Source organism: Corvus moneduloides, chromosome 2, assembly GCF_009650955.1.
Source record: "Corvus moneduloides isolate bCorMon1 chromosome 2, bCorMon1.pri, whole genome shotgun sequence".
In the NCBI taxonomy this organism is placed as follows: Eukaryota; Metazoa; Chordata; class Aves; order Passeriformes; family Corvidae; genus Corvus; species Corvus moneduloides.
Genome location: NC_045477.1, coordinates 91278929 through 91302177, shown reverse-complemented (window position 1 = coordinate 91302177; position 23249 = coordinate 91278929). Strand labels below are relative to the sequence as shown.

The following is a 23249-nucleotide window of genomic DNA, read 5'->3' as shown; positions in this document are numbered from 1 at the left end:
TTTAACCACACTTCTAAGACTTTCTAAATACAAGTATATCCTCAAATAGCTACCCTGAAAAAATCAACAGTAATTTTCAAGTGACAGCTTACTAAACTATAACCTTTAAAATATATCACACGGATTTCCTTTTTTTTCCCCCACAGCTATAATCCCTGTCTTTTACAAAGTTCAAATTTAAGACATCAAAATTTAGGCTTGGTTTTCTTCCCTTTGCCATTACCTCTGCTTTGTTTAGTCAGAGTTTGCTTTAGGACAAAATATTTATGGCAATCCAACCACTACAGAAATTGTAGACTTTAGTTTATTACCTTGGAGCATGTGAGCTGAGTAAGTTAAATAAAGGTAGGGGTATTGTATAAGGTAATTAAGTTACCTATGTGCTGACAAGTTAGCAACATTGATCTGAGCCTTTGTAATTGACAAAAGGCATGGATTTAGCATGAACCTCAATTATTGAATGAAATTAGTGTCCACACTTTGGTGTTTTATTCTGCAAATAGAACAGGCCAGGAGACAATTACCACGATGCTGCTGATAGCTGCTGGCTTATTCAAGCCACAGTCACCTGGGAATTTTTAGTCCTGAGACTACAGGACTCAAGCATGTTCACACTCAGAGGTGCAGATTTGATACAGAGTGAAGGCAAGAATCGGGAAAAGTGATTTTTAATTAACATTCTTCCTTTGTTAGGTATTATATGAAAGCTGAGGATGGTGTGGGGGAAAGAGACTGTGTTCCTACTCCAACAGGTGACACATGGCTACACAAGGGCCTCCTTTTCTCAGCAGTGCCATACCTCTTTGAGAAGTGGTTCTGTATCTGGGTTGGAGGTTTCTGTTGTGGTTGAAGAACTGTCATCATCTGCCAAGGAATCCTTCAGCTCATCCTCCTGCTGCTTTCCTTTCCCTCTTCTGTCCTTTTCTTCCCGCTTCTTCTGTGGCTTAGCCTTGCGCTGAATTGTTTTCCCTTTTCCTAGAAAGATAAAGGTGCTTCAGATTCTCAGCAGCAGTACTCTGAGATGGGCTAGTTCCCTTCATTTTGGAGGCCATCCCATGTGATTAAGCCTCTGAAGTTTGTTGCCTGTTATGACACACCAACCTCTTTTACCCCTTTGCACCAAATGTGAGCAAAAGAAGAACCTTGAACTCCACTATCACATTTACACTCCTGAGCCGTGTCCCCATTGCCTGTGGATGTGGGCACCTGGTTGCCTATAAGTCCTCTCTGCTCTGTTCCTGGCATTCCTTTTAAACACCATAGAATCCAATTTGACAGTTTAACCACGTAACATTAAGCATAAACTTCTGAGGATGGCAAAAGCTCTATCATCCAAACAAATGAAGAACAGAAATGACCAGCAGACTTGTCAGTTGAAAAAAAATCCAACAAAACACAAACTTGAAATAAGGTTAGTGTGGATGAGAAAAACCACTAACAGTATTTGTCTAGCAAAGAGGTAAAAAACCCAAACTACCAATGCCTGAAAATCTCACACCAATTATACTTTCTCCTCCTGACGTATTTTATTCCTACAGCGTGTACTGTTCTCAACACAGAGCAACTGTGCACGTGTGTGTGTGGAGTCTTCATGAGCATCGCCTGCTGCTACGCTCTCACAGGATATGAGCTTTCACAACATTCTTATGTCTTACTAGCTGTAGTATGTGCCTTTACTCATAGGATCTTTCTTAAGATACTACTCTTCAGAATAAGCACTCTCATTTATGAGCCACACAGTGCCTGCATACAACCTCCTCAATGGATTTAACTGTTCTCTCAAATAAAGACTCAAGTAACCTGTGCTGTTGCTGTACTCAAGTAACTGGATTCTGCCTCTTCTGGAATATGTAATAGATTGAGCTGGAATTGAGACTGGAAGCACCATGACAGCTGTTATACTTTATATGGCAAAATGGTAAAGTTTGTACCAAACCAGAAACTTGCCTTCAGTATTTTAGCCAATACCAGATACATATCAGTGCCTTCAAACTTTGTTTTTTAAGACATAAGTATCAGTGTTTTCAGTACCTAGAACAACAAAAATATTGGAGATAAAAATATTCTTTTTAGCGTGAATGCAAATAGATATATAAATACAAGTAAATCTTCCTATGAAAATTTTTTCAAGGTTGGCTTCCAGCATATTGGGGGCATTTTGGCTGTGCCTCAGAAGGCCTCATTCCAAAATTTGCTTAAAATGTAATCTACACTCAGGATTGCTAAACAGCTCAATGTTCATAATTAGAAAATCTATATAAAATGTTATCATGACATTAAAATGTAACATAAAGCAGCTGTTTAACAAAAATCTAATGCAGCCTCCGCAGCAGTCTGCTAGGACCCAAGTATTTGGAAGCTGAAACAGAAGACTATAAAGACAGGAATTCTGCACAGGGTCTTATGACAGTTTTAGTCCAGAAGCCGCTGCTTCTGCAAATGTTTGTGATTAGCTCTAAATACTTATCTAAAGATGAATACCCATGTGTGTATGTAGGTGCTGATAGATTATGGAACTCCCCCTATGGTTTTACATTTTTACATTTTAAAGAGGACAGATGGAAATGGGCATACTACATTATATGGAGCGGGAATTCGCGTTTGAAACCAAGCGTGGTGGTCTTCATGTACTGTGTGCAGCTGCATCACAAAAAGCTCTCAAGTGCAAGGGCTGCTTCTTAAGGGGAGCTAGAAATGGAAGATGTGCTCCAAAAGTGCCTTCAGGCATTCAGTACATAGACTGGATCAGTCCACTGCACACCCGCTCATATGTAACCCATGAGGATGTAGCATCCTCACTACCAGACACTTTGCTTTCCAGAGCTCCAACACTGCACTGTTTGCCAACACGGACACTGTCCATAAAACCTCCCTACCATCACATCACATTCTGGAGTCCCATTTAGCCTTTACGGAATGAACACCTGACAAACTGATGGCAGTTCTCTTAATTCTCCCAGCCACCTCCCGCTGTGAAAACTAAAAACAAAACAGCCCAGAAACAGAGTAGTATTATTTCAGCAAGACACCAAAACGTCTCATCACTTCAGAGTCTCCACTTTGAAAGTCCAAATGCATCCTAGCATCCACTCTGAACTAATTACGAACTTTCTACTCATTACCACCTAACAGAGTGAAGCCTTCCTCTTTGGTGCTGCATGATCTCACAGATGGTGCAGTGTTTATACGCCTTCCCACGACTAAGTTTCTTAACTTTATCTCTAATAAGCAACACAGTACCAGTGCCAATTCTGTACGAGTGTTGGTAGCAAAAAGTGAAAAATAATTTAGAAATAAACACATTAAGATTAAATAATCAAGTAACTCTGAGATGCAACTGAAATTGCTAATACAAAAATCATAATTAGAAATCCTACTCTAACAAAGTGTTCATAAGAAGGAAATAATTGACATAATTTCAAAAGTCTAAACATATCTAATGTATGAAATTCAGTACATTATTTTAAGCACTACATAACCGGAAAGACTGATAAACAAGTCCAACTCAACTCTAGCCTCATCCAAAAATGAATGCAATATATAGACACAGGTGCCTTATATTAATTTGCTGACCACCTGACATTAAGGATTTTCTACAACTGCAAGTCTGGACATGAAGAATTCCATTCCCAAACAATACCAGATGGGTTTATTTATCCATCTCTCTCTCTACCCCTCCTCCCTGCCTCACTTTTCACAATACACTAGGACAACTTCCTTTTCCCTTCCTTAGCCCTGAGCCCCAAGTCCAAACGATGGAGGTGGGAGGGACAGCTGCCAACCCAAAGGCAAAGAAGTGGCAACAAAAAGCATTTTTCTTTTTCATAGAATCAGGTGTCTAGATATTCACACCTGCTTTCATCAAAACATGCCACTGTTTTTGCAGGAAGAATGACAAGCTAGCACCACACAGTGAACTTCACTGCCATAAGGTAACACAAGTGTTCAAGACACAGGGACACAGCGCAGGGCAGGGAAGTGCAGAGAAACGCTGCTCCCTTTCCACACTATGAAAACACGACCTTTACAGCTGACTAAATCTTGTCCTGTGGCTTACACAGTGAATCATTCCATTAAAGCAGAATTGTATTACCTTTGTTTTTTGCTAGTGGAGATGGGGGCTGTTCTGTAAACACATCAGGGGAAGGGGATTCTGGGTGGTCAAAGTCTTTTTCCATAGTTTCTATGAGCCCAGTGAGATCTGAATCCTCCGAGCTGTGCCTTCTGCTGCTGGCACATTCGCCATGAGATGGGCCGAGAAGCGGGAGCTGTGGCAAAGCACTTTCAGTCTGTTGCTCTTGCTGCTGGGGCCCGGATGCTGGAGGTTGCTGGAGGGGCTGCTCTGCCAAAGGTGGTGTCTGCTGCTGCATCAGCTGCTGGTTCTGCCTTGTTCCCTTGGCTCTTTTGCCTGCGGCATGAGTCTGAGCTGTGGCACCTGAATCCAAGGTAAAGGGGCCTGTTCTGTTCACTGACTGCATGGAAGCTGCTTGTGCTGAAGTCCTGTTAGGTATAGTTGAATTGGTTTTGGATTTGATGTTTTCAACATCAGGCGCATTTCTATTGCTGTGAAGGTGTGCTGTTGCATTGCATTGCTTATGATTCCCTGCACTGGATCGTGATGACGAACTGCCTGCTCCATAAATTCCTCTGGATGAACTGTGATTAGAATCCGATCCAAGCGTATTCAAGCTGGGAGAATAACACATGTTGAAACATACTCAACAATGTTTCCATTCTTCACCATGAAAAGAGAATCACTATATCCAAAAGAAGCCTTGAACTACACTATTCTAGGCTTACGACCAGCAAAAATGCCTAAAACTGGTTTGGAAAATCAGTAGCTTTACCATTTCCTGTTCCCTTGCCCGCTGTACATAGGAATGAAAACACAGTAAAATAACTGTTGGTATAAATGATGAAGGGAACACTGAAAGGAGACAATCTTTACTTAAGACACCTAAGGTAGGAACTTCTGGCCTGAAATTTTTTTTGCAGTCTATACATTTCATTTTTGAAAATATTAACAGGAAACTTGGCAGGGTTTGGGTTTTGGTGGATTTCTTTTTTTTCTTTCCTTTTTTTTTCCCAAAAGAAGAATATTCCTCACAATCACAAAATTAATCTTTTCATTCGAGTCATCTTTTTATAAGCAACTGTGAGGATCTGCTTATTCATTCACCTGTTCTACAGAGCAGTATTACTTTCTTACTGGCCTGATAACTAAAGAAGAAATAAATTGGAAAAGTACCACAAGAAGCCCGAACATTTACTTACTTTCTGTCAGATGAAATTCCAACTATTCTCCTGAGATCAAGTGGCCTTCCCATATCAAAGGGAGGGTTTGAGGCCTCAAAGGACAAGCGTCTTCTAAATGGCTCCCAAATTCCTTGAGCTTCTAGATAGGCTGTTCCAATTACCAAGAGAAAGAGTACACTGCAGAGAAGAAAGGCAGTCATCTAAGGATTTATTTCTTAGTTTCGAGCATTTAAAAACTAACGACTCCAATCACACAGGACAGAAAGTTTGTGTCTTGTACTGAAAACACTGAAAATTGCATCCAAACCACAATTTCGTCTGATAGAAATATAACATACACAAGATTGGCATGATATGCAAATCACCAGCACTGAGAATGGAAGCTAGATGCCCAGTGTATAAATCCGAAAGAAAGCAAGCTGGACTTCAAAACTTGGAGCCACAAGCATGTAACTATTCAAACCAATAGTGATTTACGGTAGGCCAAAATAAACAACACCTTATCAAGATAAAAAACACAGACTATATAAACTCCTAGTGCTCACTCCTAGAAATTAAGGATAACTTCGCAATGATATGGAAGAGTTATTCTAGAGGCAACTAGCAAACACATACATGATGGCATCCTAAAAGTTAGAGGCAGTTTATGCACAGAAATCTTGGACTATTATGAAATATATTAGAAATCTTCTCTAGTTTGCCGCTAAGATGTATTTTTGTATTTTTAGAAAAAGGTACAGTAAGGGAAGGGGTTAGTATTCTCTATTCTTTGTAAAGTCTAATTAACAAATACAGCACATATAAAATTATCCAAGCAAACTACACTTAGGAGCTGACAAACATCACTTACTCTGTCAAAGAACTAAAAACAAACTCAGCCTATACATTTCTAGCACATATATAGAAGGAGACCACACAAGTACTCACTCAGCACTTTAAGTAATGCAGTGTTAGCGATGACACAAAATTTCCTAAATAACAGAAATTTTCCTCTTACTTTGGGAAATGCACTTTACTCACTAAACACTGCATTACTTAGGAAAGTGCTGAAGAGTCAAAAAAGAAAATGAAGTGGGCTGTAACTTTATCTTCTCTATTTCTTTTGTTAATCCCTACAAGGAAAGACAACCTAAGTGAACATTTGCAAAATGGAAGAGCCAGTAACTTACTGGGGGGGGGGGGGGGGAAAAAAAGGAATATGACATGTATGTGATAATGCTTTGGATTTGCAGCACACAGAAAGAACACTTTTTCTTCAGAGGCATCTACAGCGCCACTACATTTCACACTAAGATATAAACTTAACACTAATGAAAAGAAAACCAGCATTTGTTGCTACTGATAGGTAAAAACTCATACTGGTAAGTTTCCATGCTAGGGTTTTCTCTGCACAAAAGCAGTGGGGTAAGGTGTTTCATATCCAAGAGGTGAGAAGGGACACAGGGTTTACAACTTCTAATTTCAAATAAAGGTAAGTAGAGGTTAAGGCTATGAAAATGGTGGCATTTTCAATTCCTAATTCAACAAGGTATAATTGACACATCTGTTTGCTGAGGAAAAACATGCATTGATATCCTATTACATAACCTGTGAGTGTGCAGTGTTGCAAACAATGTCCTTCAGGTTCTTAGAAATCCCATTATTAGTATCACCAGTTGTCTGTCACATAACAAGTGGCAGCAAAGTTAAATTCATCCAAGGCATCTGCTAAGCTCATTACAGTCACTGCCTCATATCTCTCTAAAGCACAATACTCCAGAAGGATGCTTACATTTCTACAAGAATTCACTGCCAACAGTGCTTTAATACCTAATATGCTTCAAGTTTGCCTTATTTATCAAAACCCCTACAGATTACCAGGACTAACAGGAGTATGTATCTCACTTAAGAAAATCGGTTCAAGCAAGAAGTGTATTATTTTGTCCGTGGTTTGAGCAGAAAGTCAGTAGTCCTCTGCCTTAAACAGTTCAGGCTCAATCTATAGGAGTGTTTATTAATTTGATCTCCTTTTAGCCTATTTTATTTTACAACAATTACTGCATGTGCTGAATACACACGTGCTTCTCCGTAACCCGTGCTCGAGCAGCGGTAGTTCGTGCCTGTACCACGGTAAGAACAAACACACACACACACACACTACCTCATTATTCCTGAGATGATTATGTACAGTGCCAGTTCCCAGTTGGGCCTGGGCAGTGCTTCTGCACACGTTGCCAACATGTGATATGGAAGCGATGCATTCAAGATAAATACAAATTCAGAGCCTCCCGCAGTGATGAATTTTAATTCACGTATAACTCTGGAAGCAGTGAAATCTGGTGTAAACCTGGAAACAGCATAAAGCACATTAGAACTTTCCATATGAACAGTGCAAAGGTTTGAGGCAATTTTTATAACATAAATTACAAATTAAAAAACCTGTAACTCAACCAATTACCACACAGCCTAAAAATACTTGTGTATCTTTCAAATCTCCATGATGTAATTGACTATGTTCATTAACACCTATGCTTAACACATCTGATACTAGATTACTCCTGAGGTACCATACAAAGTTATAATAACTGAAAATAAGGTTTTACCACCATTTAATAAAAGCTGTGAATGCAGTAAAAATTTAACAGCAGATCTAAGTAAGTAATGGAACCAACTACTATGTGAGCTATAAATATTTTAAACACTTCACCTTTAAGTCACAAACGTGACTTTTCAAAAGCATCACCACTACGTCACAGTCTCATCACAAACTAAAATTGTGCAGAAATACTAGTGAAATACTATTTCACTGCAGCAATATTTCATACATCCACTTGCAGAACAGAAGCAGCTTCTGAACTTTTTAGATACCATTTTCTGAATAGTTAACTTTACAAAAAAGCACTGTTAAAAGATCAGTGTTTGGTGCAGAGATTTTTTTACAATAAAAACAGACAGAATTACACAAACATTATCATTAAGGCAGCAGACAAAATATTCAAGACTAAAATGCTGTGCATTACAATAACAATCCTTATACCAAAGGCTCTTTTCTACATACTGCAATGCACCAAAGCGATATGTAGGTCTAGGTCCCATGTGCATTCACAAGTCAAAAGAGGGAAATTAATATAATCCCATATAGTAACATATTCCAGCACAGCAAGTTATACTTACTGGATAGTAATAGAAGTAATACTATAGCCAGTCACAAAAACATGGTATGAAAAATCAAATAGTGTTTGCAAGAAGAGAGAAAATGTCATAGTTGTGTAATACTGTATAAACCCCCCATACACTCAAACTTCAGTAAAAAGCCCTCAGAATTTAACCAAGGGACTTTTTCTCTGAAACAAAATTAAAATTCCAAATGCAACACTCCATTTAGATTTAAGAAAAAACACTTACAATATGACAATGTCTTTAGAGGCATTGGAACTTAGTGCAAATTCCTGACAGTTAACTACTTTAAATCCATATCCTTCACATGTGTAGCCACTGATTTCCATAGTTTTCACATTAATCTGCAGCTGCCCTGTATTTTCCACTTTAAATGTTCTTCTCAGTGTGAAATTCGGCTCCTTGTATTTCATTTCTAGAAGCAAACAGCAGTGGTTAGTGTTACGCTAAGCAGATATCCTTCACTATATTCATATTCTACAGCAGAAGAGAGTTCTTTCAGTATTACAGCATAAAGGGGACTAGCAAGGTCCTTGGAAACTTTAACTTGTAGGAAACATATCTGCAGCCAGATTCCCATCACTGTCAAGGTAGGGCACTTGTACAATTCCAGAGCCCTCTAACTCATGAGGGAAAAAACCAAAAACCCCCTAACTTCTGACAGCACTGAGACCCCACAAAGATATCACCTAAGTTGCAAAGTTCTTTGATGTACTGCCTAATGTTGTGGTATTATGTGAATAGTCCCAGCAAGAGAAGAATTAAAACAGGTTGTTCCTTTTTCTTTGTGTGTCTTAAAAATAAAAATACATGGCTTAACAACACGTCTTATTAGCAAAAAAATCCCTAATCACAACAGGTAAAAGGTAATGACTAAGTTTTATTTCAAGTTTTCTTACTCACCCCTCAAAAAAAGCAGAATAATCTCAGATAATAATTAACATAGCACCTTAGAAATGTCTGGAAGACTGCAAAGTAGCACAACAGATTTTAATGCCAGGTACAACTAAAAAACTCTTTTACCAGTTTGTTAGGTAATATATGTACTCTCAGCTCTCCTCTCAGAAGTAAGCCTGAGGCCACAGAGCAGAAAACCTCTCTCTGATCTCAGAGTAGAATCTGCCTGGAATTTAATTTTTCATCAAGGAACATACCCAATCTTTCTTCCCCAATGGCTATGAAGGTGTGAGGAAAGACTATGAAGGTGTGGGGAAAAGAAGTACACAAAGTTGCACCCATGATCCAATTTGTATTAAATTTAGGAGCTAGAGATTTTGCTAGTAAATATGCCCAGATCTTTACCTCCTCTGTCTTGAATTTTAGTAGACAAAGAGCTTCTGTTTTATCTTTCCTAGTTTTCATGTTAAAATGAAAAACGTAATACATTTTGTATTCTGCCTAAATAAAGTAGCAATTTTAATGCATTTAAAGGAATTGAATTTCTGGGGCACTAGAAGAGGGGAAAAGTATTTCCACACATTTCAAGTTTTACACATAAAATAAGATTTCTTTTCTGTTCAGCATATTAGCTCAAGAAGTACTCACTTTCTGAACAGTCTTTTAATAATGCTTCTGTGATTTTAAAGCGTAAAGAACTTCCTGGACCAGGAGGTTTGCCTGCAACCTTCAAGCTCTCAGTTGTTCCTTGTCCTTGTACCATTATGGCATCTACTACAGTCAAATTATTTCTGTGTAAAAAAGAAAAGGGCAGGGGGAAACATTCATAAAAGCTTCTCTATAGACTATGAGTCTATATCCCAAATCTGGAGAACAAATATATAATCTGTTCCACAAATAAGTCCCCACGTTATGGAAGTAAACACCAGGGGTCTCAAACATAGTGTTTCCAAGACAAAACTCTTAAGAAATCACATCATAGCATACAAATACAAACCCCAATGGAATAGTAGTTAAAATTTGTATCTCTCTTACTAAGGCATCACACCTGATATGTAAGTGAAATAGTTATTCAATGTTCTTTACTAGAAAGACTGAACTTGCATTGTAGCTTGATCTTGCAAAGGGCATCTCTAACTAGAGACCCTTTTTTCAAGAGATGTAGGATGTACTTCAGAAATCAACTCTCCAGGTACTGGCGGGTGAAAAGCTGGACATGACCCAGCAATGTGCACTCACAACCCAGAAAGCAGTCATACCCTGGGCTGTGTCAAAAGCAGCATGGCCAGCAGGGTGAGGGAGGAGATTCTGCCACTCTGCTCTGCTCTGCTAAGACCCCACCTGGAGTGCTGCATCCAGCTCTGGGGTCCTGAGCACAGGAAAGACACAGGGCTGTTGGAGCAAGTCCAGACAAGAGGCACCAAGGTGATCAGAGGGATGGAGCACCTCTCCTATGAGGAAGGGCTGAGAGAATTGGGATTATTCAGTCTAGAAAGGAGAAAGCCTCCTGGTGACCACACAGGAACTCCAGTACTTAAAGGGAGTCCATAAGGAAGATGGGGACAAACTTGTTAATAGGCCCTGTAGTGACAGGACAAGGAGGGATGGATTTAAAACTAAAAGAGGGTAGATTCAGATTAGATAAAGGGAAAATGATTTTTTACAATGAGGGTGCTAAAGCACTGGAACAGGTCGCCCAGAGAGGTGGTAGATGCCCCATCCCTGGAAACATTCAAGATCAGCTTAGACAGGGCTTTGAGAAACCTGAAGGTGTCCCTGTTCATTGCAGGGGGTTTGGACTAATGACTTTTAAAGGCCCCTTCCAAACCAAGCCCTTCTGTGATTCTGTGGTAAGTATAATAGTGGATTATGTATTTGCATTACTGAGTATGTACTGAATACAGTTAAAATACTGTAAAACATGTCACAATTACATTTAAATTAAATCTTTCTGCAGACGTGATTCTACGATTATTCTTGTAAAAGCAATAGTTTCTTGACAGCTGATCGCACGTATGATCTTACATATAAATAGAAAAACACAGAAAAACCCACACTTACTTCAGAAATATCTCTCTTACCTGATAACAATCAATGATGAAACAGTTTTATTAAGAACTGGAGAGAACTTTACTTTGACAGACTTTCTCTCACCAGGTTTTAATATTAGACTTAAAATGAAATGATGAGCCAGGCCCTTTGTAAGTCCCACAGTCGTCTGTAGTGGTTGGACCTTAAGAGGGTGGGGAAAACAAAGCAATGCTTTAAAAAATAGGACATTTTTTACATGTATTTGATAGAAATGGTATTATTTTAGCTAGAAAAGTGGTCTTGTCGTAAACAAAGGATACTACTCAATGACATATTCTGTTTTTTCAACCAGAAACTCTGATAGCACAAAAATTTCCCTACTTATTAGTAAACTGCTTATGTTAATGGAGAAGAAGAACAACACAGAGAGGACAACAGAACAGAACTGAGGTAAACTTCACCCATGTAGATTCATAAAGTGCTAGTGGAAGAAAGGTATCAGAAGTTCTTGCATATATATTTCAAACACTAAATTAGCATCAAACCATTATGGAATATTTTTTTCTCAGAATTTTCCACTGTTAAGCAAACAAAATAGAAAAACTGCACAAAAAAGTGTATTTTGCTAAGTTTGCCATTTGTCTTCAGACACTGAACAAGCATCGAATGTTAATCTAAAACAAACTGCAAATGAAGGGGAAAAGTCAGATAGAAAAAGAAGTGCTTAGGATGTGGCATGCTCTATATGAAAAAGCACACGCTTAAAAGTAGTCCACAATACTCAAATCACTTAAAAGAACCAACAAAGCAATGGAAAAATAAATTCGTTCCTAATTTTAGAACTAGTAACCACTATGCTGAGGAAAATAATCCTGTTAGTAAGAGAATGAGTAAATGCAGTCTTCCTCTAACTTTAACAGTTGTATTATGATGTAAGTATATAGAAAAAGTGACACTTCATTAGTCACATTTAAAGAAATATTTCTTTTCCCAATTTCCTGATATCCAATAGATATCCCATTTTCCATACTAATACCTAAACTTGAAGGCATGTATGGCTGAACTATTATTAAAACATTAAAATACCTGAATTTAAAATTACCAAGAATGTACCGAAATACTTACACAGTTTCTGAAGACCTGGAACTCTAGAGTCCTCTGATTGAAATTAGCTGGTCTACTCAAATTAAACCTGAAATGAAATTGCAATTTTTTCTTTCTCACAGGTCTCACAGGTATATACAATACACACTTGTATTTATGGATTTGAGCACAAATCAAGTACCTATGGTAGCCCAACACACAGCTGAAAGCCTAACTTGATTTTTTCTTATTTCCCCCCCCCTTACATCAAGTTAAGGAAATAATGTAAACACATTTTAGCTCAGTAAAAAATACAGATGTGTGTTCAACGGCAATAGAATTCAAATTCTACAGGTGGCCAACACTAACCACCAACACAACTGCCATATCACGCATTCATTCCATGTAAAATGCATTTCTTCCACTGAGTGAGAACACCCCAAGGATTCCACAACACCACTTACCGTTCTAACAGCTTGTCAACGAAAGTGGATGGGTTAGAATACAGAGCTACTGGAAGGAACTGAATATACACAGGAACATCAGCTGGATTTTCTAGAAAAATTTCTTCTTCCTATTCAGAAAGACAATTTTTTAGAAGTTTACATTACCATTAATGCAATCAGAAACACCTGTTAAAATGGTATTATCACAAAAAGAACTTACTGATGAGCTGTTTGTGTTGGTTAGAGGGAAGTTTAGATGGCGTGGTGAACTAAGGATGGAAGGCCAGGACATTTCTGCTGTAATTTTCAACTGGACATCCTTCTGAAGATCTGTGTCTACTTCAAATACAGCATTCAGTCTGGAGGAACAGTTATAAAACTTACTTTTACATTTTGCAGGAACAAATTTTGAGAGTGTAACTGAGATTCAGATCACTAAGAAAAATAACCCAAAATATATTTGATAATTTGAAAAGGTACAAACAGTAGAAAGGGAAAAACTCCAATATAGCATCCACAATCCAGAAAATGGATTTTGCCTGCACATGTACAGTAAATCAGTACATCTACTCTAACTGCAATGGGTACACAGACTGTGTGCCTGCACACCTATCTAATAAACCTAAAGCAAATCTGAACAAGTCCCACTTGGTGCTAGCCACTATTTCCATTGGTGAATGAAGTTCTTTGCTATTAACCAACCTCCACACCAGATTTGGGTTCCATTTTCCTACAGGCTCTCCAGCATGAACTGAAACAACACTAACAGTATTGAGTTCTCCAGTCAGCAAAACAGACAAAATACTAGACTTCAAACGCAGAGAAGTATTTTGGAGAGACTCCAAATGTGCAAGTCACAACTCCTCTGTTTTCAGAAGTTATCTGTCCTTTCCCTGAATGATGCCTTGGACAGCTGGGTAATTTTAACTCTCTTTAGAAGTATTAAATACTCTAGAATATATAATAATAAATAATATTAAAGCATTGTATATTCAAGCTAGAACTACTGCTTATTCAGAACTAATGTTTAGTAGCATTCTCCTTTACTGTTCTCTTACTGTAGGGGATAGGACATTCTTGAAAGTTACTGGTGTGGCTAAATAGAGGATTCTGTTTAGATCAAATTTTCTCCGGAGTTATTAATATATCACCATTATAACACAGAAGTGATAAAGGGGGAATGCTTTTGTTATTCTATTTGGTTGCATACATTTGTTTCTTCACATACCTGTTTTGAAAGGGTAACCTGGATGCTATCAACACAAAAGACACACACTTGCTGTTAATGTTAACTCGTGTCTCCTGGAGATTAAACCAACTTTATGTGTGAGAAGGCAGATGTAAAAGGTATGTAGCAGTCTACAGAGTTTGACTTTTTCTAAATATTAAGTAGCGACCATTGATCATCTCAAGGTAAAATATAAGAAAATTTTTGTAATTCACTGAAATGCAATAATCCTGGTATGGTAACAACAGAAAACCTTATGAAATGTTAAAAGCAATGTTGAGGATACTATTTTAAAACAGCTTAAGCAGGGATACTGAACAAACACTATAATCTGTTTTTGGAGATTTTTGTAGAGTAGAGACTGCCTTGCTGTTACAATCCTTTCAAGAACTCCAGCAACTCAGTGAATAGTAACTTTCAGTGTTTTCTTTAATTTGAGGAAATTATTACTGTTTTTAACTTTTAGAATGCTCTCTTTAAAGGTTTTGCAGAGTAGGCCAAGGAATTCCTTCTCGGCCCCCTCTCAAAGAGCACAGCTTTTAAGAAGCTTTGTATTCAATAAGAGCACACATATCACAGAATTATTACTGATTTAAGGCCTGAGCAAACAACAGGAATAAAATACTTACCTATGGCTTGCATTCTCTTTTATTTCTGTCCATTCTCTGAATAAATTCTCATGCAAATCCCAGTCAGAATCCCATGAATCTTCTTGCATTGCTGTGCTGTGCTGAACTTTAGATTCCGCTGTAACAAATACTGTGGTTTTAAAAATCTCCACGTAAAATCATTACTTAAGTAGAAAACTTATTTTAAATGATTTTCATTATAAAGTTGAACATTACTTACATTTAGATAGAAAGGGCAATCCTACATAACAATGATCTCCACATTGTAAACCAGGATCAAAATAAATATTTGCAATCTGCAAAACATGTAAGAGCTGATCAGTTAACCAGCACAGTAAATCTGATGACCAAAGAAAAAAGAAAGAAGATTTCTCTTGAACGCAGAAACTTAACATATGCTATAAAGAAAAGATAACTTATAAAGATTTAGAAATAAGGCATAAACAAACCTTTGATTTTTTTCCTGGCTCTAAATCTTCTTTATTACTTCTTAGCCTCTTATAATAAAACCTTACGTCTTCTGACAGGGACCGTATGTGTTGTATTTTCACCTTCTGAGAAAAGGAGTTCATAATGTTCAGGCTCTGGTGAACTACTTTCCCCTAAAAAAATAAAAGGAAATAAGTCTGCAGGATATGCATTTTTTCCTAGCATATGTATCTATTTATGCAGGCTGGCAAAGACCACAGCACTGCTGAAATGCTAAACTGAGATTTTTAATTACACTATCTTAAAGAAATGCCATTTGCAACACTTCAAGATAGTAAGTTTCTGTGAAGTTGTATTCTTTCCTTCATCTGCTTTCAAACACAGTTCATCCTTCTTTGAAAATTAAGAACACGTGAAGTATCTTGGAAGAGCTAGGATAACAGCTCTCCTTAATCAAATCATGATAAAAGAAGTATCAGAAGAGGAGAGGCAAGAGAAAAGTTCAGTTTTCTGAGCCTCCTATTACTAAAGGGAAACAATATTTTCATAAGAGATCACTGCTAGCAATTAGAAATAGTAATTAGTTGCTATTAATTAGAAATAATCTAAAAGGAAGAGTAAAGGGAAGCTAAGATTACAAACACTACAGGTGACGGAGGCCATTTAAAAACCTCCTTCCTGCTCCCAAATGCAATTAAGACACCAAAACTACATTTAAGAAGAAAACAGGAAGTTTTTTCCCCACACTCTTAAACCCTGCCTCCTTTTCTGAGTCAAACATTATTTTATCTTTTAAGCATAGAAAATGCATTTTAATTGTCATGATCAAAATCCTTACAATGCTCAAGCTTTACCCCTGCCCTCAGTTGTAAATCAATGATTCTGTGCTCATGTTTCACACCTTACCTCAACACCCAACTCTGACATGTATAGAGGAAACAATTAATAAAAACAAAAGCAGAAGAAAAGTGCAACTGGCGGTGAGACTTCAGTATGAGCAAAAAAATCAGTATGAGCAAATATAAATACCCAAGACTATCTTTTAATGAACGTTTTTCTTGTTCCCCTTAAATCAATACTTTAGACTTCAAAAAAAAATTCTCTAAGTTTAAGTGGAGACATGGGCGAGGTCTTTTGCAGGTTCAAAATTTGACTGTGGCCTCAGGAAACAGTCACATATTGCAACAGTGTCAATAGTAGTAATTGCAGAGGGAAAGAAACTACAAGAATATATCCTTAATGATACAGTCCTGTTAAACTGAATTGAAGGTATGTCAGAGCTTCATCTGTGGATTCCTATGAGTAACAAACAGTCATCAACTGGACAAGACACAGGTTTGTTAAAGTGTCTACAAAAAATAAATAGTATTTTACTAAGACCTTCACATAGCATTTAGACATGAAACAACAGACAATGGGAAAAAAAAATGTTCATCAGTAATAACAGAAACAGAACAATGCCATTCAGCATAGAGGTCCTCAAAGATGAGCTTTGATCAGGGAAGAATTGAGAGGTGGCACTGTGAGGTAAAGATGACACTATGAAGCAGAAGTCAACACAGCTAAGATTTGTTTAAATCAAGACACTGACCTTTACAAGGTTTGTATACACTGTCAGTGTATTGCCAACAACCTTCAACAGAATACCAGAAATCACACTTAGGTACAAATACGCTAAAATTATAAACAGACAGACAGCTCTGGCAACCAGGCAGCTGCAGGAGAATTACATCCTAAGTATGAACTGAAAAGCATGTGTTACTAAAATAGTAGCACCTAGTTATTCCTGGATGGTGTAACTGTCAAGTTTCTCTACCAAACACTGAAACAAAAAGAACTGATGCTATTTTAGACTTATTTTCGTAAGTAATAGAGGCATTACAGAAGAACTAAATGCAAGAGTAGCATGAATTCAGTGAGCATGAGTTTAGTTTGAAATGAATCCAAGAAAAAGTAAAAGTAAGTCTGCTGTTAATATTCTCAAATACAAGAAGAGCTAAGTGATCAACTAATGGAAGTAGTAAGTGAAGCTGACTGCTCTGAAAAACTTGGGGCTTGAACACAGTAAATAGCCTATAATCTTGTCAAAGGTGATAATTGTATCTTAATCTATACTCCCAAACAAAATTCAGGAGGCCAAAGGTCCCCTGAATGAAAAATTGTCTGAAAACATTACTAGAAAAAGCATGAAGACAATAAAAATCACAACAATCTGGGGAAGAGAAAGAATAATGACATCAAGGAAGCTATGCCTGAGAAACACAGATGCTACAAGAAGTAGTATCTGCCTAAACAAAGTAAAGCAAAAGCAAACAAACCAACCAAACAAAACTCCCCAAATCCAAACAAACAAAAACCTCCCACCAAAACTGCAAAGCCAAAACAAAAAGCCACAAACAACAAACAAACAAGACAGAGCCCCCCCAAAAATCAAGCTGACCAAGACTGTGAGCTTATTACTATGAATTACTGAGAAGTTCTTTAGCCATTTCAGCTAAAACAAACTCAAAGGAGATTAAAAAAATATTACTACTTTAAGGTCCAACATGGAACAAAATATTTGAACGTGGCACTCAAAAGGGGCATTCTTCACAGGAATTCTTCTTCTTCATAATAGTAATAATAATAATTTCTAATAGATTCAGATACAGAATATAGAAACTGCTTTATCTCCAGTGAAAGCAAGGGAAGTGGATCTTTAAGCTATTTTAGCTTATCAAAAGCTTATGAAGCAGTTCATAAGGAAGTTCTAGGTGTGGTACTCAGTGTAGTAAGTATCCATATAATGGTGAGGCTATATAGTAAAAAAAAAAAGACCAACCAGATCTTAAAGATAAAAAACAACTAGTTATCTTTGCAACTGTAGCCATGACAGTTTGACCTCAAGAGTAGCAAAAGATTTCAGAAGAATTTGTGACACAGGAGATCAGAAGGAAGATGGAATTAGTGCCAATTGCAGCAAACACTCAATGAAGTCCTGCTCACTAACCTATCTTTCTCTGATAAGATCTATTCCATTACATGAGTATTCCAAGATCCCATTCAAGTGGGCTATTGAGGAGATGTAGGGACAACTCATGCTTGGAACACGTGGCAGAAAAACTCCAAACATCCCCCAAAATAATGACAAACTGATCATAACAGTTCAGTAGCACAATCTCTCCAGCAATTTGACACAGAACTCAGGACAGTGGTCTCCCTTGAAAAGGGCATATGAAGGAAAAACACAGCAAGTAAACATTTAATCCTCCCCAACTCTCTTACCGGAAAAGAGGGTGGAAGAAAAACATGTTTTGGGGAGCAGGTCAACGAGCCTACAGCAATCACGGCCTTCACTGGTATAGTTAAAATCTGGACAAAAAAAAACCCCAAGAAAAATTTAGAAAAAAACCTCTTACATTTCCAGCCTTTAAATGTCTCTTCCACTTTTAAATTGCATAGAATAACAAAACCCTGAAATTCTACAATTAATGTACTCTAGGATTATACAGACATTTAAAACATGGAGACATGAATTAAGATTTCAACCCATCATCATATTCTGAACAGTCACTCCATACTGTCAGGAAGCTCTCCTTCACTCAGCCATCCTCAGTTCTATTCTACAAGGAACAGAAAAGCATACTGAAAACATAAGCTCCCCAATGGGGTATTATATAGGTGTCATTTGAATGGGGCTTACTTTGTTGGAAAACAGGAGGGTAACATCTTTAAAGTAAATGAGGGAAAAAGATATACCTAACTTCTCAAAACATCGTAAGGTGTCATTGTAATACCTCAAGACACACCCAAAAAGTAGTGTGGAAGGGATGTCAATGAGATTCAAGTACCAATATGAGTAGAATAACTTGTAACAGGCAAGAAAATTAAATGCTTCAGAATCCGTAACTGAAGGGTCACATACATGTGTGGATATATTACAAAAAAGCTTAAAATCTCTGACAACTGGCAGAAATGGGAATTTCCCATTTTCTGTAGCACCATGAGAACCATGCAATCAGTGACATGATTTCCTGACTTCATAAGCAGAGAGTCCCATTTGAGGTTTTTTTCCATATATCACACAAAAGATATTAAATACCGATTGCATTATTCATTAGACTGTCTCCTGCAAAAATAAGGCACATGAAGTTGAGGCAACTGGCTGTTCCCTCCCCTAATAATCAGTGTAAGGATTCTGTTTCATCAGCTGCCAGCAAATTGTGGCAAACTGCAGTATGGTTTAGAGGGCATGGTGGTATCTTGTCTCTTCAAATCTTAACGATTCTATGACTCTCCAAAACAGCTTTCACATTGCGTTTTGACAAAAAAGTCTGATATTACAGCTCAGTTTCAGTAACTGATAATGTATGGAGAAGCACATTGTGAGCACATGATACGCCCCAAGATCCATGCATTGACGCTTTCAGGATGTGTCATGTCACTGAAGAACCCAAACTGCAAAGCATTAGGTCAGATTTAAATGGATATTTCTGAAAGGCGGATGAAAATCATAATAGAAGCATAATTAGCACTACTGTTGTATGATGCAGGGTTAACTTGCAAAGATAACCTGACCTCCAGAGTTCCCTTCCAACCTCAACTTCTCCCTCATGCTACAGTCTGTCCACTAATACAACACTTAAAGACTGAACATATCTTTTGGGCAACACCCATTTATTATACAATAAATATACCTCATAATCTGTTGTGATTTGTACAGCTCCATCATGAATTCCTTCAAGTTCCTTCGCTATTAGACTTACTCTGAACACTGCATAATAGCCTGATGCTAGGATCACCTGTAAATGGTAGAAAAAGTCACCAATGTATTCCATTAAACAAAACGAAACCTCACTAAGAACAGACTCAAAACCATTTAAAACCTCTGTCAGTGATAAACAAAAAATTCTCATAGATAAGTGACTAACACAAAAATTATCTATTCCTTGTGGTGATGAATTCCCACTCATCCCAGATTTATGATGAGCATCATCTGAGGGTATGGAGATTGGTTAGATTTTGAAAGGGTAAACATCATAAACAGCAATTTGAATACAATGCTGCTCCTTAGAATAAATTTAGGAAGTCTATATGCTTTATCATACTCAAGTTCAGACAAAAATTCAGAATTCTTATCTCTCCTCTGCCAAAATGAAACTGAAAGAAGTTGCAGAGGTTTGTCTCTTTTCTCCCCTCCTAAATCTAGCTTCGAGCAATGGATTCAAAGGATTACTTACTGAAGACTGATCAGAAGCAGTAGCATTTTGTAGTTCATGGTGGTTTGCAATTATTGTTGTTCTGTTTCCCTTTTCAGTTGTTAGAAGTTCTACAGCCAAGCCATCTCCTATAATATGCCAACTTTTTATAGCCAGCTTAAAAAGAACAAAAGGCACTGTTTTCAGCAACCACACTGATGTAATTTTTTAAAAAGATAAACTAAAAATAATGCATCCTTACCTCTATTGGATTGCTGTTGATGACTGCAAATAAAATGCTGGTAGCTTCTGTTGCACTCAATATGCCAAAATCTATAAATCGCTCTTCAGTTTTTGGAGACAGTACAAAGTACTAGAAAGATTGATAAAAGTATTTTAGCGTAAGTGAAATATAAAGTGTGCTCAAACTCTATGCTCATAAAAAAATGCATTAGTAACTTTAACACAACTAAATTTCCTATGTAAAACCAAAGCTTTTAAAGGGAACAAAAAAATTTTTCAGCAGACACAAAAGTAGAATAAAGAATTAAAGAGTCCTATGAAGTCTGCCTCTAATGAGACAGAAGATAAAAAAAAAAAAAGAAATGGAAAAAAAATACTTACATCTAGAAATCCTGTGTATGCTCGGACAGGTAGGTGAAATTTAGAAGCATTGGTGATAAGTAGAATATTGTTATCTATGTGAACAGATGATGTGGAAGGCATAAAATTAAGTGTAAAAATGTATCTGGATTCATTAGGTGGAATTAAGACTGGTTTACTGAAGTTCTGGACCTAGATCAGTGAACAATGAAGACCAAGGTTACAACTGAACAAAGTGCATCACATTTAAGCATTTACTACTAGGTAAAAGCATTCACTGAAATGGGACTTACTTTAAACATTGGTTTTGCTTCTTCTGGTAACACAACATCATGTATAAGGACTGCGAAACTGAACGTGTTTGATAGATAGATCAGTCTTTCCACAGAATCAGCAGCACTGTCACGGATGTGAAAGAGTGTGGCAGCATGATCAAATCCTAAATATCTATTAAAAGAAAACAGTGTAAAGAAAATAAAGATTGTCCTCAAAGTATTTTCCTTACGCATAGACTAGAATTTATCAAACAGCAGAAAAGGTACATACCCCACTGCATGCTGAAACTATATTATTAGCACTACAGGGACATTAATAACTAAGTAAATCAAATAAGATAAGAAAACATGCAAATCAGAATAATAGGAGGACTAAAAGGAAGTGTTGAAGTATTGAGACAATTTGTAAAACATGCATATTTCTTATTAACCAAATCATGCATCTGCAGCAGAAAAATTCTGGTAGGTAAGGTTTAGTTTGTTTGCCTTCAAAATACTCTGCCAGTTGTGTTGATAAAGCAGCACCTCATTCAAAAATGTTTTTAAAGTCAACTTAGCCATACTTTGTAAATAAGTAACAAAACCCAAGGAACACAGAGTTCTTCCAAAATTTTGCTTAAAACTAGAAGTATTTTCTCTACCGGTATTTCATATAGAAGTAGAACAGCAAATGCAAAACCAGAAATATTTCCAATGTCTCATCTGCAGTCTTCAGCTGCTCCGAAAAACAACTCACTAAGGACAATTTTAACTCAAGCCTTGAAACCAACTTACGAATGGCTAAGACTACCTGCCTCCTCCATTTGTTTAAAAACAGGAATATTCCCTTCTAATTTAGAGCATTTAGTTTTTGAGCTATGTTCAGTTACTGGAAGCTTACCCATCCAACACTTCTGCTTGATACGGTATTTCAAGTTTGGAATAGCTCTTCTCTTTTGCTTTAACAGTTATTTTCCCAGAAGACTGTGATGCTTTTTTAGCTTTTGATGCTGTACACACAAGAATATAGGAAGTTTGTTAAAGCTGACAAAAATTGATCCATTAAACTAGACTAGAATGAATGGAAGAATAAAACCACAGAGCTAGCCCACAAATTAATTACCATGGAAGGAAAAAAGTGGAGTTTAAGGAAATTTAATTTCAATAAGCAAACTGACATGGTGTAAAGTCTATGAAACGAGATCCCAATTCTGAATTCTTCCCATTTAACAACAGTTAGATGACCTGCCTGATTTAGCAAGCTTATCTACAATGGGAAAGCCTGATTGTTTCTGTCATATAAATAACTTGAACATGTCCAGAAGATAATTTGGACCCCAGATGAACTGAACTGCCCACTAAGAGTATGGACTATACAGATATATATACCTCCCCTAACCCTATATATATATCCCTCCCCAACAGAATAGAAGCCTGAGATTGCTGGGTCCCCTCACTAAGAGCTACCAGTTGAAAGGAACTTTGGACCAGAAACATAACAACTTCTTAATAATGAAGAAATGAAAGACAAAAATAGAAGTAGAATCCATGTAAGAACCCAAACTACACAAAGCACCAAGAGTGATGCTCACAGGTCTGCTCCAAGATCACAGAACAAGCGATGTTAGCTGGGTAGCAGTAGTGCCAAAAAAATCAAGGGGATTCAAATACTAATTAAGAGAAACCACCAAGCCCCCAAAGCCCCTGCATGTAATTAGGACAGCTGACATTGCAAATATTTAGGGCTGGCTGCTTCACTGATAAGAATTTGTCAAGTCAATTTCTTAAACACGTAAAGCAGCTTAACTGGGTATTTTTCCCAGGAACCACCATTCCTTCTAAGATGCACCATACATTAGCCAGTAGGTCCTCATATAACAATTCTCACCAGCTTCAAAATCTGAGTATATTATCACCTCAAGTTGACAGAATTTATCTATTTCAGAATTTATAAGCTAAAACATACTTCGCTTGTCTTAGAAACCATGAGCTAATAAATTTCTAAAGTGCTAATCCATAAATGATAATAAAAATCAATCCTCTCCTCTTTATCCATGCTA

At 37.2% G+C, this 23249-nt stretch overlaps 1 protein-coding gene across 2 annotated transcripts in view; it reads right to left on the bottom strand.

Moving 5' to 3' along the window:
* Positions 1 to 23249, bottom strand: part of TMEM131 (transmembrane protein 131) — a 642113-nt gene that overhangs the window by 10856 nt on the left and 608008 nt on the right. For both annotated transcript variants that reach the window (XM_032100312.1, XM_032100313.1), the window contains exons 13-32: positions 22091 to 22199; positions 21229 to 21382; positions 20957 to 21127; positions 20595 to 20705; positions 20375 to 20509; positions 19832 to 19936; positions 18420 to 18506; positions 15176 to 15328; positions 14947 to 15022; positions 14727 to 14844; positions 13090 to 13228; positions 12888 to 12997; positions 12466 to 12532; positions 11391 to 11542; positions 9958 to 10100; positions 8641 to 8827; positions 7397 to 7582; positions 5275 to 5433; positions 4094 to 4689; positions 800 to 975 (exon numbers count right to left, since the gene is read on the bottom strand). In XM_032100312.1, the coding sequence (XP_031956203.1) occupies positions 800 to 975; positions 4094 to 4689; positions 5275 to 5433; positions 7397 to 7582; positions 8641 to 8827; positions 9958 to 10100; positions 11391 to 11542; positions 12466 to 12532; positions 12888 to 12997; positions 13090 to 13228; positions 14727 to 14844; positions 14947 to 15022; positions 15176 to 15328; positions 18420 to 18506; positions 19832 to 19936; positions 20375 to 20509; positions 20595 to 20705; positions 20957 to 21127; positions 21229 to 21382; positions 22091 to 22199 (3134 nt within the window). The remainder of the gene's footprint in view (positions 1 to 799; positions 976 to 4093; positions 4690 to 5274; positions 5434 to 7396; positions 7583 to 8640; positions 8828 to 9957; positions 10101 to 11390; positions 11543 to 12465; positions 12533 to 12887; positions 12998 to 13089; positions 13229 to 14726; positions 14845 to 14946; positions 15023 to 15175; positions 15329 to 18419; positions 18507 to 19831; positions 19937 to 20374; positions 20510 to 20594; positions 20706 to 20956; positions 21128 to 21228; positions 21383 to 22090; positions 22200 to 23249) is intronic.